This window comes from Amblyomma mixtum, chromosome 1, assembly GCF_055824585.1.
Source record: "Amblyomma mixtum isolate Tamu chromosome 1, ASM5582458v1, whole genome shotgun sequence".
Taxonomy (NCBI): Eukaryota; Metazoa; Arthropoda; class Arachnida; order Ixodida; family Ixodidae; genus Amblyomma; species Amblyomma mixtum.
The window spans coordinates 163,631,861-163,651,100 of NC_143012.1; the positions used below are offsets into that span (position 1 = coordinate 163,631,861).

A 19,240-nucleotide genomic window follows, 5' to 3' on the forward strand; every position below is an offset into this window, starting at 1 on the left:
GAGACATGGGAGAGGAATTTGCCCTGCAGTGGGCGTAGTCAGGCTGATGATGGGGATGACAGAGAATGTAGCGATAGAGAGAATACACTGAATAAAGAGAATATTAATCAATAGAGCATGGACATCCATCGAAATGTCAGCTGAGGACGGCATTTCGAGGATGCCCCATGAATAATTACGGGATGCGCTTAATGCCGGGAGTGGGAGCTCAGCATGAAGGGGGTGGGGTTTCTTTGTGTTGCAGATAAATGTGGCAGCACACCAAAGAAGACGCTAAAACACAGGTGCAGAAAGTGCTACCACATCTGAGTCTAAGAGCTCACCTTTTGTGACGAAAAATACCATGCGCCATGGCGCTTCTTCGCCAAAGCTGCCCTTGCTGCACAAAAACTCATCTTCACAACACTAGCAGTGTAACGTGCTGGGACTTTCAATCATGTCGATGGCGTCACCATGGACGTTTCACGCGGTAGCCAAATGCTCTTAGAGTTCTGCTCGCCAAAGAGAAAGTAACCAAGATCCTCCTTAGCCACGACGGACATATGCTTCGGCCGGGGACTGGGCGCTTTCAAGAATCTGCCATTTCTGTTCTTGCGGTGTGCATGGCCCTATGACACCTGGATACAGGAATAGCGGTTAAATGTCTCGGAGGTGTATGAGTAAGCGAAGCTCTGTGTTCACGATAATGCGAAAGCATGTTATCCTAAATTAACGCGTAAATGAGCTTGAGAATCGGTGTCAGCCACGCCATCTTTTTACTGGGATGGCACCAGACGGAAGCAGCCCTCCTTCTTCTGCACACTAGTGAAGCCCTTGAAGTAATCCACCATCATGCGCAGAGCTTGGAGGCGGCTGAATCCTCCAGGGAACCGGTTCTGCTTGGAGCACTGGTTGCTGGAGTCTTCATAGTCTAAGTCAAAGACTGCGATGCCGAAGCGCAGGCTGGTGTGGTTACCCTTGACCATGCAGAGCTGCAGGTAATATGGAAGGAATAATACGGGAAGATATTCTTTTAGATACAGCAATCATTGCGGTGCGGCTAATCGCATCTAAGCGCTTAGCTGCGTTTAGCTAAGCGTCTACAGCCAATCTGAGCATCTGCGCATTTTATTTTGTTGGGTAACAGCATGGGTCGAATAGACATGGGTATATCAAAGAAATGAACTTCTGTTGGCCACTGAAGTGCAATAGGGCACTGCTTCCGTATAACGGAGCTGTGTAAATTTCACTGGCCTGTACCGCTCCACCAGTACTCCGTGAGATAATAAGGAAGTAATTACTCATTAGCAACCAGCCAAGTGAAGCATTACGGCTACAAAGGAAAGCTACAAAGCTTGCACTGAGACTTTGAAGTTAAGAATCGTCCTGGAACACTGTTAACCACGAAGCTTCTGCGCAAATTTTATCCTTTGTAGCCGTATGGCAGCGCTTGGGTGGATGCTAATGAGTAATTACCCCCTTATTACAAACCTACTCCACCTTGGGGGATCCTCTAAACATTGGACCATCCCGTTCGGGGTCATGTCTCAGATGAGACATAAAACAACGACAGCCCAAAGTTAGCCAGGATGCAGCAATTCTGCAACTGCAGATCCTAAACGGGTGGACACGCCCACGTATGTCGCTTTTGGAATTTCACGCTCCTGATAGGCTTTCGAAGCAGCGTTGGCAGGTGAGCCACGCCGAAAGGATTGCGCTCATCGCCTGTACCGGGACATGCTTATACCGTACAGAGAAGCCGTGATGATGAAGGGGGCTCAGAAGTAAATGATAATCATATCGCAAGAATTTCATTTCGTAATGAGTCCAATTCGTAAAAGGGGCCTCGAATGCGCTCCTGAATGCGTTTGCATTTAAGAAATAATCAGTGCAGATATTTCTCCATAATATCTATACAACAACGTCCCCAAAAGCCTATGTTGTATGCTTCGGAGGTGAACTGGAAAAGTAATTATGAATAATAATGTAAACACAACGAGCCGGCCCACAACTACGGTGAGGTCACCTTTGTGCAAAGGGAAAATTCGTTGTCGTAGATGAACATCGACGTTGCCTGGTCGAACGTCCATATGGCCTTATTGTGATCGTCGTACTTGAGGTGGTCCAAAAATTTCGGATTATTGCAGACCTGCAGCAAGGAAAAGAGCGCAGTTAAAAGCGAGGTGTGATTTAATTGCATACACTCTAGTAGATAGCGCTACCTTTGAAAAAAAAATGGGACAAAACAACAGACTGCCTAAGAACGCCCTTGTAACTGAAGAACAAGAACATTCGATTGGTAGAATAAAAAAATTGCGAAGTGTGGCCTTTAACGTATCGAAACGCGACGCATGGGATATGAGAGACACCGTAGAGGAGGGCCCGGATTAATTTAGAGCGCCTGGAGTCGTTTAACATGCTGTGACATAGCACAGCACTCAGGTGTTTTTGTATTTCGCCGCCATGAAAATACGGCCACTCGCAACCCTGCGATCAAACCCACGAATGTTGGATCAAGTGCCGCGGTTGTTTATCTAATCAGGACAGTGTTGTCTGACTGCAATGAGTAATTACTCCTTTATTACAGTGTTGTCTGCGTTTCCAGCCTTGCTTTTTTAGAGTAAAAACACATTTTCCTAGTTTACAGCCTCAATTACTGACACCTCAGTCAGTGCGGCGGCGGAATACCGAATCTCGTACCAGGCGGAACTGGCATAGGCTCTGTAGCCTTAATTTAAAAGTTGCGGGGGGCACTCAAGACTGCTTATGTGCTTCGAATGCGAAGGCAATGTCTCATTGTGAGCTCTGTTGAGAGGTTCATTAACGATTCCTTCCTTTTTAATGACACTCCAAATCATCGGCATACAGTCGTAAGGAAACGCGTACACATTAGGTTCACCTTTATTCGCCAAAAAACTAATGCGGATATGTTGTCTGTTGGTTGGGTTGCGTGTTCGCATCGCAATCTGAAGGCCCTTGGTTCAGTTCTCCGCACCTTTGAAAGAAATGTCATTTTTTCTTCTTTGCTGTAGACCACTATCTTATGGTCTACTGCTGCTACTACTGCTATGGTCACCCGGCAATTTTTCACCAAGTGCCATTGAAAACCTGCATCTGAGAATTTTCAATAAATGTTGAAATAAATGCCGATGTGATGCTTTATGACACACAGGATTAGGATAAAGTGCTTGCCTGCGAAAAAAATCCCAGCGACGCCTAATTCCGTTAAGTGTTCGAATGCTGTCGCATTCGAAGCTGTTGATGCCTTTACCGGACGTGATTGGTTGGAATTGTGAGACCACGGTTGCCTATTCGCACAATGCTCTTCCCGTACACCACCTGCCATAAGGCAATTATGTGACGCACCTTTTTTTTTCCAATGATGCATTTAATAGTATCGCATTAAAAGAGGCGTAATTCTCGTTATGTCAGCATTCGGTGGCACTGAGAGGTAGTATGGCAAGGAGTGACTACTCTGACGGCCTAGTCTCACACGTTAAATTTTATTCCGGCAACGTACTTACTCGTGAAACCTTTACTTTTCGTGTGGGGTTGTTCCGGCTTTTTTTTTATCCCAAGTGACCCGCGCTTTAACAAACGAATTTGCGATTCTTATTCCTGATATATCGTTGCGCAGATTGTCATGTAAGTTATTTAAAAAAATTAGTACTCCAGATAATGGTAGCTGCTTCCTATGGTGTGCTCTACGAGGTGTTATCTGCACTGCAACTATGCACATTTGTTACACAGAGAACTGAGGCTAGCATGAAGAACTGACTGAAATTTTTATTTGTTTTGCACATTTTCGAACGTGCCGAATGCCCGTATTATGCGAATTTCTGTACCTGCGCTTCAGCAACCAATAGCTCAGCTGTGCTTGGTGATTGGAGACTGTCGGGAGCCGTCACGTATACAGGGTGTTTCACCTAAGACTTTCTGCAATTTTTAAAAATAAGCTATTTGAATTAGATCTGCGCTTTTGCTGGCATAGCATTGTCAGTGATGTAGTACATCATAATGCAGCTAAGACGTGCTAACTAGCAGGCTTGTTAACCAATATTTAATAGTTCACTTTTAAACTATTACCGTTGGGCTCCTTAATTATTGAGAGGCATGTAGCCCACCGCAAGTAATGTCCATATCTGTTTTTAGAATTTCGAAAACGCGATTATCCTCGGCGCTGTGGCCCAACAAATTTCGCCTACATCGCGCCAAAATACATGCGGGTTGAGAAGCTTGCAGGCAAAGCAACCTCTCCAGTGAACCTATCTCGTCGATATAGCCAAAATTTGTTGGGCCACAGCGCCGAGGATAATCGCGTTCTCGAAATTCTAAAAACGGATATGGATATTACTTACGGTGGGCTACATGCTTCTCAATAATTATAGAGCCCAACGGTAATAGTTTAAAAGTTAACTATTAAATATTGGTTAACAAGCCTGCTAGTTAGCACGTCTTAGCTGCATTATGATGTAATACACCACTGACAGTGCTATGCCAGAAAAAGCGCTCATCTAATTCAAATAGCCTATTTTTAAAAATTGCAGCAAGTCTTAGGTGAAACAGCCTGTATACTCTGTCACTGCACTATTACAATACGGCGCCATCTGCTGAAGACACCCCGTTATCTGGCCTACAACTAACTTGAGATGCAGCATATCTCAGAGGAACTCAGCGACATCCGAGGGCCTAGCGGGGGATAAAAGACCATCGTCCTGTCTGAACTGCTTTAGTGGTCTGTCGTCAGCATGAACAACTGTTTAGGGTTTTTCTGCTGCATTTGGCAGGTGGGTAAACTCGACAACCGTGAGTGCTACTGAAGCAATGATCGGTTCTTACTGCTGCTGCTGGACTCAACTGTGCTCGTTGAGAATTATGGTGCTCGCCTAACACGAATTACGAGAAGTTGGCTGGTCCTTTCTGGGGACATTGAGGCCAATCCAGGTTACGACCGCGTCAGAATCGGAAAAAAATGGCTGCTTGAGTTACTGGCTGGGCAGGCTCGCATTAACGAACAACTTACAGCTCTCACTCATGAGATTGCTTGTTTGACTGCAGTTTGACAAACGTAGACGGTGCTTCTTCAGCTGCTAATGACGTCACTTGGTGCATTGAAGAACTGGAAAAGCTGTCAATAGATAGCAAACTGAACAGAGGTGTAGGATGAAGCCTCAGTGTGGTCAACCAATGTTTTGATTTTGATTCGAAGACTTGCCTTCGTGTTGACAAAGCGTTACTTCATTGGCGAGCTTTAATAAGGCCTTCGCTTCGAGTACGAAGCCCCGGAGGGAGGGGAGAGGGTGCGATGTAGGAGGGGTGCTGGATGAGGAGTTTGAACTTCAAAATCTGTTGTCCGGGCAGTATAGCTACCTGCCTAATATGATTTGGTCAGCTGACCTGCCGAAAAACGCTGTCGTGAAGGTTATGATGTATATTTTTTACAGACACACAGTCTAGACAACCTTTCCCGGCGAAACTGTTTAATCATTCACGGCTTCGCTGAGCAGCCAAACGAGACATCTGATAAAGGAGTTGGCACTGCTCACGGCAAATATAGGCGTGCGTGCGATAGTATCGAGTGTTGCCACCAGCTAGGTATCAGAGAGAGAAAAGACAGACCTGTGGTCTTGAAGTTGTTGAATTCTCGAACGAAGTGTGGTGTACTTTGCAACGCTGGCAAATTAAACGAGTCTACGGAATACATAACACAGGACTATTTGGCGCACGTGCGCTGTCAACGTAGACTGCTGTGGCAAAATTCCGCCAAACTCAGTAACGACGGCACCATCTCGGATACAGTTTAAATGTTTAATTTATTGTTAGGAAGAACGTGTTTTTATAACTTCGGAAAGATTGGAAAGAAATAACCGAGGCTTACTGCACAGAGGAAGTTAAGCGCGTGTGTTTCAGTACACTGTCGACGGTATTCAGCGACCAGAACCTTGGTTATTTAGATGGAGACGTGTAGATGCTGAATGCTATCATTGACCATGTTTGCTTTTCAAATGTTATATCTGCACCAAAAGCGGACTGCAGCAAAGCTCTTCTTAAACGCACCGTTCATTTGAAGTACTCTTCTGAGCGACCTGATGTTCGCTTATCTTTATTTCAGGAATGAATATTGGAGTTAACATCATGATACATAACTAAACACTTGCTTTGCAAACAGCGCGCGTAGAATCGTTAGCAAACAACCGACAAAAAAGCAAACTTCTAACTGGCAAGAAGTGGCCAGAATGGTACCATGCCCAGTACTGCGGTTCATACTAGAAAAATGGTAAACGAATGAAATGGGTGAAACATTACAAATGGGCGATAAGCACATCACACATTCGTCGATGTACCAGGGAATTCTGTGACAAGACGTGGGAATCCTCTGAAGGAGAAAAGTTGCAATCGTAGCGGTTAAAAGTGAATCTAACTGCATTTTGCGCAGAGATCCAAGTTTATCTTTGTCAAGCGCAAGATCGGGTGGCCACACAACTGGCGCTTATTCGAGAAGAAGCCTGGCATAGAATGTATAACCTGTTTACATACTTCAGTCGCAGCTCTTACTTAGTAGCCTTGTTTTGGCACCATGCTATTTTGAGCGCATAAAGTCAACATGTTCATGCCAGTTTAGATTAGAGGAGAGCAATACTTCAAGGTATACTTGAATTCGTGGTCGCTCTCGAGTGTGTCTTCCACTTTGCCACACTAGAATTGCGAGGGTTGTTTTCTATTACTGGTTTACTTGAAGTTAATCTTCATTTCATAAGCCTGCTCCAGTCGCAAAAAGATAAAAAACACATATTACAGTAAAACACCAACACTAATATTCGACATGTTAGAGTACAAGCTGCAAGTATCAGCTTACAAACGCAGCTTAACCAAAGTGTTTGCAACAAGTTGAACGGCATCATTAATATAAATGATGAATAAAATGGGTCCCAGAACCATCTAGGCACCATAATAAATATGAGCTGGCGATTACTGTGCGTGATTAAAGCGAATAAAGTTACTCCTCAGGTAAAAATAATCTGTGACCCCGCAAAGTCATTTGTTACCGCAGGCATATGTAAAAAAAACTGCTAAGTTTAGGATGACGTTTTCTGTGTCATACATTGCCGAAAGTTTTATAATAGTAGATAAAATTGGGGTCGACCTGTCTACGATTGCTTAGTAATGAGGAAGTATCGTGCGGGAATTCACCTAATTATTGAGCTGTATATTCTCCGCAAACACTGCTTCAGTGTTCGACTTAAGCGCGTTAGGTACGGGAGCTTCAAGTCTGCTCAGCAAAAGTGGAGAAGACCAAAACAAAACATCCGCGTATGTTTCATTTCCGGAACATCCCTTGTAAGAAAGAACAAGCCCCATCTATTTCATGAATTTTGCAGCAATGTTGTGAATAACAGCCACCTCCGCTATTTCCGGTATATTTACTCGCTACATCAGTTACTAAATGTCGTAAACATGTGCACCACAACACGACGATTCATTTGACACCATCCGGAATCCCCAGCGACAAACGGTTCGGCCGTAATAGCCGTCGGAAGGTCCACGGAATGCTCGGTTTGGGGGCTGAAAGGTCGTCATTGCGAATTACATACATAGGTTGGGTTTTATATCAAATAGTAATTTTATCCTCAAAAGCATGCCAAGTCATTTGACACCACTTCGATGTCCCACTTCGATGGCCGCTATATTGGCATATATAACGGATTGAATGTATAGGCAGTGCAGATATCAATTGATGGATTCTATGTGATATAGTGTTTTCACGGGGTCCGTGTTTCGGTCAATTTGACCTTCATTGAAGACAGACCCGTCCTTGATAAACGTAGGTCGTAAGAGCTAACGCTCTTAAAAACCGCCACGTAAACCATGCTGATGCTGAGAAAGGATCTCGTTATCAATTACATATTGAACACTGTGCTTGTTAGGAAGGTTTTCTAGCTGTCTGCAGGTCATAGCTACCAATAAACAAGTCTGTAGCTAGAAAAAATTCGCTTATTACTTTACATGTGAATATCGGAAAAATATTAGGACTAACGTTAAGCGGGCAGAGTGGGTGAGGGAACATACGCGAGCTGATGACAGCCTAGTCGAAATGAAGAGGAAGAAATGGGCTTGGGCAGGGCACGTAAAGCGACGGCAGGATAACCGCTGGTTCTTAAGGGTAACGGAGCGGATTCCAAGAGAAGGCAAAGAGCAACAGAGGACGGCAGAAAGTCAGGTGCGGGATGAGACCGAGACGATTCCGGGGATATGGTGGCTGCAGCTAGCAAATCAGAGGGTTAATTGTAGAGACATGGGAGAGGCCTTAGGCCTGCAGCGGGTGTAGTCAGTCTGGTGATGATGATGGTAAGCGACCTACCTAATTAACGGGACTGTTCTGAAATCAAGCGATATTTTAAATATGTTCTTAACACTTTTTAAGTTTTAACGCCATTCACAACACCTCTTCAATAACATATTATGAATATGAACCGGAAGAACACTTATGGTAATGTCTATATTTAATAAATGGACATGAATTCCAGAAAAAGTCATCTCGGTTTTTGGGACAGGTTCTAGTGCAGATTAAGGGGCAAGCAAAAAGACCACTGCCGTTATCAACGTTGGAGGCTTCCTCACAGCTGGAGAGCAAGAAACACTTTCAATACTGAAGGAAAACGAGGTGAAAGAAGATGAATCTATTGCCTTCCAAAATATGCACGGGTTTCTTTTGATTATATCGACGAAATATTGTTTTAATATAGTATTTTCCTTAATGCATCTTCTGTTTGACCTTTGTCTTTAATGTGCATGGCAGCGAATCTTATTTGTTTTGTACCGAACAGCAGCAAAGACGAAGCACTTTACAAAGCGAGTAAGCTTATTATATCTCTCTTGTACCAAGGATATTTAAGATTGCGTCCTACACATTATAGGAATGTTAAGAAAGGTATGCTGGAACTTTATGCTTTATGATATATTCAGTGACAGACAAAAGGGAATCGCCACCGTCATTTGGTGGACGCTATACAGCAGGAGCACTAATTTCTGAAATAAATTTCGTACTGTAATATTGCACTATACAGACTGTTTCAGGCAGTTCACGATGCATTACGTATTCGATGTCATTTCTGATAAAAAGCGCCACACCTGCAACACGCCCAGAGAGCTTACCCTTTCAAGTAAGTGAGTAATCAGGAGGCAAGAATTTTTTTTTTGAAATGATTCGTTGTTCCCCGTTTCAGTAGCACAAATTACAGGAGAATTGTGGCATTATATGAGGTAACTGAAATTAAAATCCTCATTAACCAATGTGCAGGCATTCGCATTCAAAGGGATTAGGTTTTATTTAGGCGGAAGTTAAGCCATACTATGCGTACATGAACTGTGAGGAGCTTCAACGTTTCTTTCTGACATCATTTCACGAATACAGAACATTTTTGGAGAGGCATTAAGAGCGGGGTTAGTTATTATCTATAAAGCGACAACTCGATGTACTACACTTGCGCCCTGCGTCCTGAGGCGCGCGTGTCAGCCGTAGCCGGTCTGCGCGTGCGCGAGGCGCGCGACGCGAGAAGTGCGAGCTCCTACACTCCGATCTTTCCCCACCAGATATTTAGACTTTCACGCTACACATGTTGTGGCATGTCGGATGTGGGAGCCGCTTTACAACACTCAGAAAACCGCGGGGCTCTCAGTGACTCCTCTCTTTATGGCTTGAAGCTCTTTCAGGTTCCCCAACTTTGCTTGGAATACTTTGAGCACCCCAACCTCTTTTGTTCACGGCTTGACATTATTTCCGTCGGCTCGAGAGGGGATCGATCCAGTATCAGAAGCATATTGTTGTTGTTTCGAATGAAAGAAGGATGAAAAGGAAATTGCACGGGCCCTCCCACTTGCTCGAGCTGAGCCACAACTGCTGGCACATGCAGATAGAGGAGAGCTGAAAGATATGAGAGAAAAGAGTGAAACAACAGACGTGCGTCGCAACAACCGCGTGCGCCGAAGAGACGACGCCGGCTGTTATCGGGAGCATGGAGAAGCATGTACTTTTTAAAGCGAAAGCTTTGCTACGGCATGTTCAGCGAGTTTCGCCGACCATGTCGCTTTGACCTTGAGCGACCTTCAGCCGCTCCGAAGCTGCGCCGAAAGAGATAGAGCGCTCCGGCGGACGCGGTTGTTGCTGCGACGCACGTCTTTTCTTTTCTTTTTCCCTTTCCTCTGACCATTTAACTTTCCTCTATCTGCAGCGGTGGTGGCTCGGCTCGAGCCAGTAGGCAGGCCCATGCAATTTCCTTTTCATCCTTCTCCCAGTCACAACAAGAACAACAACAAAGGAAAGGAAAGGTGTATAACTGGCGCCCTGGGACAGTGGACACCTTAGCCGCGCTCGGAAGCCGGAAGCCCTTCCTACGCAGCCTTCTGCTTCCGAGGAATACCTCGTCGATGTTCTGTAGCTAGCTGGCCTGCTCTGTGTATTAATTGCAAGTGGAATAAATAACATAATGAGCGTTCACGCTTTCTCGTCCCTCACTTTGTTCCCTCGAGCACGAACCCCTCCAGCTTAGCGAGCGGGAACGCGTGGGACTGTGGGGCAGAAGACTGTCCGCCAATATTTCCACAACAAACAGTTGGAAAACTTATGAGGCATAATGCATGACAATTTTTGGCAACGTTGTTTCCTGGCTATGATGCGAGCATTGCTATAAAAATCAAGTTCGTAACGTTGTTTAATAGTTGTGATCTGAAAACTGAATTACCGTTTCGAACAGGTCATAAGTATAATGTTTTTTTTTTCAACGTAAATGTAATGCCAATAACAGAATATATAACGCCATTTGTTAAGTTTTAGCATTAGTAAAATTTTAATATAACATGTAACATTACTGCATCTTATGGTGAACTTTTGAAACATTATACCAACGATCGGTGCTACCTTTGAAGCTTCTTTCTGTGATATCGACGATGTGCAGAATGAATGTTCTTGTGCTTTAAATGATAAGGACGGGCGTTTGTTCCTATGTGGCTCACGTACGAGCATCGGCTATAACAACTCATTGATCACGCGTTGGTGCTCACCTCTGTGTAGGAACCGAAGTACCTCACGGACGTATTCTTCTTGCACGGTGCCATGATTCCTTGCGTGGCTGTAAACGGAAGCTTGAGAGTCCATCGCCCTTTCATGCCCACAGACGTCAGCCAATTGATTGTTTTGGAATCCGCTTTTGCAAGAGCTTCCATGACTTCGGGGGAGGTGCTCTGCGACGAAAATAAAAACACATTAAGGGGTAGATAATGATGGGAGACAACAGATGTCGCCACGCGACGCCATTACACAAAGCCCTGTGCGACACGGCTTACGCATGCGTATGCGAACCCCTCGAGCGCATCGGACGTTCCCCCAAATCCAGGGCCTTCAACGAAAAACGCTGACGAACATACTTTAAACTTTAAAGTTTAAACTTTAAAGACAAAAATAAGACTTTCAGTCTGCATATTAATTGGAGAGAACACCGCGCACATTATCTTAGACGCTAGTATTCAGTTGGAGACACTTCGACATATGACCTATAGGCAGACACAGCCCATGTAACTGCATACGAGGGATCACTGCCGTGATAGAGACCTCGATATATTTTGTCGAAAGGTAAGCATGGGCCCAGTCGCGAATGATCACCCCGCGCTTAGGGATACCCTGCTTAGACTATTAGAAGTCCCACAAAGAAATAGTTCGGTTAGCTGGAAGTATATATTATTTTAATTAGACCGACATTAAAGAGGCAGTATTCACGCATCCCTAGTCTTCCCATTTTTCTTCTTTCCGCAGTTCGTCTTCCCTTACGACCTGTCTATACACTCTCCTTCCAACCTAGCTTCGACCGGCGCTACACGTCCCGAGAAACACGACAGGAGATGATGCGATTGTTCCGTTTCGCAAACCATAAGCTCCAACCAACAGCCATTAGGGTCTAGTCAGAAGGGAGACGGTATTTTGAACTACGACAGATGTGAGCCCGGCTGATAGCCGTCTTCGTTTTGGGAGCACAAGTCACAGCTTTTTAATGTGTGAACGCAGGTTCTCAGTGGCATTCTGCAAAGCATGGATGCTCGTTTTTTTGTTATATGATCGGCCAGGTGCCGTCGTGAAAGCGCCGAGATCCTTTGTCCAAAGCTTCTTCCTCACCCACTAGGGCTATGTGTTACGGCTCAGCGATCGGTATTGCAGGCTGGCATAATGGGCTAACCTTTGCCCCAAGCAACAAGAACAAAATTGGTTGTGGTAACAGTAGCATCCGCACTCGGTAGTCGTTGGAATCAAAATGAACGTGCTGCTGTTTCTCCATACTTAAATGTCACTCGAAAATTCCTGTCAGAAGGTCGCATTGTTCATGTGCGAACGTCACTGTGCATGCGAAGTCTATGTGCGTGGACACAGTCGTTTCACAGATGTCAAGTTGCGTCACGTGAACATAATACTTGATAACTAGATTCGTGAAGCGCAAATATGGATGTTAGCATTGCGGACCTCGGGAGATGAAGGAGCTTAAGCGTGTGCAAAGGAAAGCATAATACCTCGTGGCACTATTCACTACGGGAAATTAAAGCAGGTAGTCAGAAGCCTGAGAACGCTGAGGATACTCACGAAAAGCACGTACTTGATAAAAGAAATGTACCCAACCGGGAGAATGTGAATACAGTGGTGCCCTTTTATTATGGCCTCCGTTAATATGAACGACTTTAATTACGGAAAGTTTCCCTGGGGACCAAACTCATTCAATACATTTATGCCTCGTTATTATGGAACCACGCTGTCCAGACAATGGAGAGGGTGCATGTGGACAGAGCCCACTCGGGCCCATGTATTATTGTCGCGTTCGTAAGGACAGTGACGGCAACAAACCTCGTCTGTCCCAACCAAATATTTATTTTCCTATCTTTCGATTGAAGGACATCAGCGAGAGGTAGAGAGATACCACAAATGTCTGAGTAGGAGCCTATTTTATTTTCTGATTTCGTTCTTTACACTGCCAATGTGACCGATTAACGCGCATTGCCTTCTGTCGTATTGCCCGAAAGGTTGTCAAATATACGCTTTCTGCCGCTTCTGCTACTCTCAGGAACGACTGAGTACAGGTAAAGAAAATTTCTAGGGGTTTAACGTTGCTAAACCGAGTAGAAGTGCGAAACCAGACGTTCATTCTTCAACGGAAGGGGGCACTTAAGCTGCGCCTTAAGGGTATGACGTGATGTCTTTAGTGGGTTAATGCCCATATATGCAGAATTGGTCATTCTCTACTTCACATTCATAGATGACGGCGAGACCTCATATACCACCACCAGCGCAGTGGCGCAGCGGTTAAAGCATACGCCACTGCACTGGCAGGTGGCTGTTTCAATCACAGCCGCCGTTAGGCTTGGCGTGACCCATGTAGCCCTTCCCGAGCTGCCTCTCGCGCAGATGGCGCGACGCTCCTCCGAACTTAGCCGCGTTATCCGAGTTACTCGGGTAAGCTCGGGTAGCAACTCGTAGCAACGGAAAACAAGGTGCTTTTCGGAGATCTGCGTTGCAACGCCATCTACAGGCGGCATCTGGGATCGAGACAGCCAATGCGTGACCTTTGTTATCAGCGGGCATGTCGCTTGGCTCGTTTCAATGTTTCGTGCTTTAGCTCGCCAAAATGCCGCAGTTTTCCCTTGCTCCGGCTCGCGCCGCGTGAAGTGTACCACTTTTGTCCCTGAAAGTATACGTACGGTGACAATATTCTTGGTTGGTGTTGGTCAGCGTATGAGTGCTTTCGCACTAATAAACTAGGGTAATGAACTTGGAGCTCCCAAGAAAGGTGTATTCATTTTTCCCTAACACAATTATTGACAGCAATAGCCTTCCGAATGATGTGGTTTGCGCGCCCAATTTTCATAGGGTTGTTTAAATTATAGCTTGACGTCATTTATTTAATGTTATCGTTGATACTAACTGGTTGTGAATAATTTCTTCTTGTTTTCTTATGTTGTCTTACATTGTTGACATGTTCCCAATATCTTCTTTGCGTGTGATATATATTGTTAATCCCCTACAATAAGTCCTCATGGGCGCTGTAGGTACTTCCAATAAATTAATAAACTCAACTTTACAGACGTCCAGTGTACACACAAGCGTAGCTCAATCATAAAGTGTTGTTGTTCTACATTTTTCGCAATGCGTCACCAACTAGCTACGCGACGTGTTTTGTTAAGCGAACATCATTTCCCAGTATTAATGGTGCTATTCAGTCTGCTCCTCCCAGTTAAATGTAGGAGAAAAAATATTTTCTTCAAGCATTAATTCCTATAGTATATTTGAGACAAACTTCCCGCAACAACAGAAATTATCTCCAAGACGAAAGGGCATTCTGTAGTTGTGCACAAGCTACCATGCAAGTACTCAAGATAACTAGCTCTGACACCACAAGACTTCTCTAATGACAACAGTACCTCTTCATGCGTGACAACAAACGACGTAAAGCAGCTCCTGGTGCTGCGGTGAGAAATTCTACTGGCACTACAAGGCGACCGAAACGAATGTCTCCAATAAAAGACGCTCCGAAATTTGACCCCAAATTTTCGTACTGTATTTTTGCATTCGAATGACGCATACAGTTTTGGTAAACATGAATAAAGATGTGAAATTCTCCTGCGCTTTATGCACGCCGTATAACCATGTTTATTCTTCCATGCAGTTTCAGTTTCGGTTTCAGCAGTTGAAACGGCTGCGAAGTCACAACTGACCACCAGATCGCGTGAGGCATACAAAAAATGCACTATAACAGATTTTTGTCTACTTGCTGCCGTTCCGACTTTGAAGAAGTTTTATGAAGGAGTCTGAATTCAGTAAAGCGAAAAAGCATCTGTTTTTTGCACGTCACACGCCAAATCATACTCATATGTGACTTCCCATCATCTGGCAACTGAAACCAAAACTACAAAGGAAAAAATTGATTTACAAATTTTTTTATTGAGCTCTGACAAATTCCGCGCGATGATTCATGTTTACTAATATCTCTTGGATCATTCCAGAGCAAAAAAACACTCCGAAAAATTTGGTATCTTAAAGGGACACTGAGGAGAAACTGAAGTTGACTTGCATCGACAGAATACCAGCTCCTGATTACAAAAACGCATTCATACTGACAACAAAGCTCTTGTAACGTAGAAAAGAGCAAGAACAAAAATACAGGTATCGCCGCCACAGGCCAAACTCGCAAGTACAAGCTTCATGACGTCATAGGACAAAACAGTGTTGCTAGAACCAATATTTCTAGCAACACTAGGACACGCGGCCATGAATCACTGAGGCGCAGCAAATGCATGCGCAAATCTTCTTGACGTCGCCAGATAGCGCCACGTACCCGACAGCTTCGCGCGCTCCTGCAGCGCCGGTACCAATCAGCGCCTGCATGCTCACAGCGGTATGCGGGCTCCCGGTATTGCGCTAACGGTAACAAGGTACACGGTATGCTAAAGGTGTCTATTTGCGAGAACTTCGTTGATGACTTCGAGAACGGGATCCATTGTAACGCTGGCAAAACGCCGGTGCAAACGTAAACGAAGCGACGGCCGCAATAGTCGATAGATGCCTTCAACGTGCGGCCGGCGGTAGCTCTCTTTTCGGCTGTTGCTGGGCCGCACTGCTGGGCCGCACTGCTGGCCGCCAGAAATCGCGAAGTCTGCGTTACGTCATGTGCACGTCCTGTTTCACGTCACTTAGTCCTGTGTCGTCATAGGAGAATCCCAAGTTTGAATCAGAGCGGCGGGAAAAACTTTTTCAACTTCGAATCCAAATTTCTTAGAAATAAAGGCATCTTTCGCTGCCGGCCAAGTGGCAACAAAGCCATGAAATGCCGAACTATCGGATTTTGCTACAAAAAAAAAATATTAATAGAGCTCTCCTCAGTGTCCCTTTAACTCCTTTAACTCGTCCGGAAGCGCACAGGTGAGCTGGTGTTGACTTACAAGGTCATAGGGGTAGCCGTGCGCGTGGAATGGGCGGTCGATTGCAGTTGGAGGCATGGAGTAACAGCTCTCTCGTTCGTGGTCTCCGTACTGGTAATGGCCGAGAGAGATGAAAAGGTCCGGCTCGAACTTACTGCGCGAGATGGAAGCAGGTAGACGACGGAAATTGTTCCGGAGGCAGTTAGTAATGCAGGTCGAAACAAAAAGGTATTGGTTCCTTAATGTATTTATTTATACATATATGAGACTTGGTGGGGACACTTAGACAACGCCTTAAGGGTATGACGTGATAGCTAATGGGTTAATGCCCATATTTGTAGAATTGCTAATTCTCTACTGAACATCCATGGATCGCTGGGAGTCTTCATTTAACTTCCGGCTCAGTGGTGCAGTAGTTAAGCGATGCGCCACTGCCTTGCTATAGTAGATGTTGTCACCGGTGGGACTTGTGCGATACAGGTTTCTCTTCCCAACGAACTGTCCCAACCTATCTTTAAGTTAGCTGCCACCTGCCACGGTGCTAAGTTTGCTCACGATTCGGTGGGCTGGTTGGGATGAAGCCGCAAAGCGACGTGACCTGGATCACCCGTCTACCTCCTAGGTTGCTTCTGTGGGATTTTTCATGACTTATCGCTCACGGTCAACGGCGCTGACGAAGACGCCGGGTTGTATGCTACACGAGATCTTCAACGCTGTCACGCTAATACCTCAAATGCCCTCCAAAAAGGAGCATTACATGAGCAATGGCCTGAGCGTCCAATTGTGATGAAATCCGACAGAAGCGGTGAACTGAAGTGTATCATACTGGTGCACAGCATCTGGGGGCTGGCTGTTCCAGTCCCGAGCAGTTTTCATTTTTCACGAAGAACGAGGAGAGATGCGTGGTGGTTTGCGGTGGGTCTGATATGACGGGCTCGGGTTGGCTGGTGCGACTTGATAGGCGGAGAGCTGGCAAAACGACTGATATATTAAATGCACAGCCTAATGATGTGACGTCTGGATTCGAGATTAGTGCGGTCAACCTGGGATTTTAGTGTGGTGACGCTGGAGTAATAGGTGTAGTCCAAAAAAACAACCTGGCCTCGCGATTTTGAACTTATTCAAAGATGTTGCAAATGTTCTTGACGCAGGTCCGAAATTCAGCATGCGTATTACAATTTAGGCCAGAAAATTTGACATAAGTTAAAAACTTCACTAATGAAGAGGCGAGTCGCAAGTTTCGATGAAGGTATCCAAGATTGCGAGTGGCTTCGTTAGTAACGTTTAGTATGTGTGCAGATGATTAAAGAGTTATTATAAATGCTGGCACCGAGATATTTATGTGAATTTACAGGGGACATTTCAAAGCTACATAGGACATGTATTGTGGCTTGGTACTGTTGCCGACAATGAAAAGATAGTAATGAACTTCTGTCAGTGTTTACACACGTTGACCATTAGTCGTACCAAGCTTCAACATGACGACGGTTTATGGTTTATTGGTTTTAACGTCCCAAACCGACTGAAGCTATAAGGAACACCGAAGTGGAGGGCTCCGGATGGCTTCGACCACGTGGAGTTCTCTAACATGTCCTAACATCGCTCAGTGCAAGGGCCTCTAGCATTTCGCCTCCGAAACGGGACCGCAGTGGCCGTGACTGAACCCGTGTATTCTTCAACACGATGAAGGTAAGCTTGAACTTTGTAATAGTCACAGCTGCTGTTGATCGGGAAATAGAGTGAGAAATCATCTGCGAATAGGTGGATAGGAGAGGAGACGTGATGTGAGGTTATGAATGTAGATTAGAAAGAGCTAGGGTACGAGTAGAGTTCCTTTGGGAATACCAGAGACTACTGGAAAGTAAGTCGACAAATGATTGTTCGCATGCGCAAATTGTTGCCTGTTAGTAAGGAAGTAGCATATGCAGTTGAATACAAGGTGGCTAAGATTCAATATTGAAAGTTTCAGTAAAATTCGTTGATGAGGTACTCAATCATAGGCACTCTTAAAATCCAAGGTGATAGCGTCTGTTGGCGTGTTTAAATGGAGATTATTACCTTCTAAGGAATAAAGCCAGTTGAGTATCACATGTTACAATGGGGTGCGTGTTCCATTAGTTTTGCGCAGACACCAGTGAGAAAAACTGGGCGATAACTAGAGCACAAAGATGGAGTACCCTTTTTCGTAACCTTGCTTACTTTCCAGTATTGCGGCACCACTCCTAATGAAAATGACTGCTGAAAAATGTGACGTGAAATCGCACTTACAAAGTATTTTATGTATTACAACGCGACAGCGTTAAGGGTCCCTGTGTCACAAAAAAAGCAGCAGTGTTATCGGCGTCGGCCGTGAGCGAAATATCCACGAAAATCCCCACAGGAGCGACCTAGGGCGCAGGTGGACCACATAGGTCACGTTACCTTGTGAAGTCATCACAAACTGTCCACCGGACCGTGAGAAAACTCCCTACCTTTGCAGGTGGCAGTTAAATTGATGAGTGGTGGTTAGAGCCCGTTAGCCTCAGCGGCTGCAGCACCTGCCATTGCATGGCAGTGGCGGATCGCTTAACCGCTGCACCACTGCAACAGTAATGGCATGAAGACTACCAGGGATCTGTGAATGTGAAGTAGAGAATGGCCAATTCTGTATATCTGGCCATTGACCCAATAACGCTATCCCGTCTTGCACTTAAGGCGGAGCTTAAGTGTCCCCTGCAATTTTTAGGTCTTGAGAGCTGATCCCATCGCTACCTGATTAAGGTGCAACTTTTAGAGATTCAGTGATTTTTGCGATCCTGGTAACAACACAAATAACATCGGGCATCGCTGCGTGATCGCAATGACGAAACTCTGGTAAGCTGTATCCACTTTCTATAGTAAATACAAGCAGAAACTAGGGTTAAGTTCTTCGACTGCTTGGCTGACCGGTGTCGGATGGTTCTGCTGATCTTACAGTGCTATTACAGCGTTTTGGGTTAATCGTGATGCAGAATATTTTATCATGGTTGGTAGAACCGATGTTTAGAAAAAACCATCTGCTTCGTTAGCGAGTAATTCGAGCTCTCGCAGTCGTGCAATATTTCCCTATAAGCACCGACTTATTGTTTCTTTAGCAGAGTGAAAAAGATTTTTCTTTTAGTTGTTCAGGCTTTCAGCCTTCCGTTGAACCATGGCGATTGAATGTTTTTCGGTTGCAGTAATAGTCGGCATGTACCTTAGTATCAACTGAGGCATTTTGTTCCAACAAGTTTACACTGGACGTTTTAAAAAGTCGTGAAGGAGACTGGAAAATTCTTCGAATCCATTGTTAATT

At 45.0% G+C, this 19,240-nt stretch overlaps 1 protein-coding gene across 1 annotated transcript in view; it reads right to left on the minus strand.

Annotated features, from left to right (window-relative positions):
- Positions 1-740: 740 nt before the first annotated feature.
- The window catches only part of LOC149369619 (uncharacterized), a 67,204-nt gene continuing 48,704 nt past the window's right edge, over positions 741-19,240 (minus strand). Inside the window, exons 7-10 of the mRNA XM_089576025.1 lie at positions 15,949-16,081; positions 11,038-11,217; positions 2,006-2,128; positions 741-971 (exon numbers count right to left, since the gene is read on the minus strand). Of these exons, the coding sequence (XP_089432151.1) occupies positions 756-971; positions 2,006-2,128; positions 11,038-11,217; positions 15,949-16,081 (652 nt within the window). The 3' untranslated portion in view covers positions 741-755. The remainder of the gene's footprint in view (positions 972-2,005; positions 2,129-11,037; positions 11,218-15,948; positions 16,082-19,240) is intronic.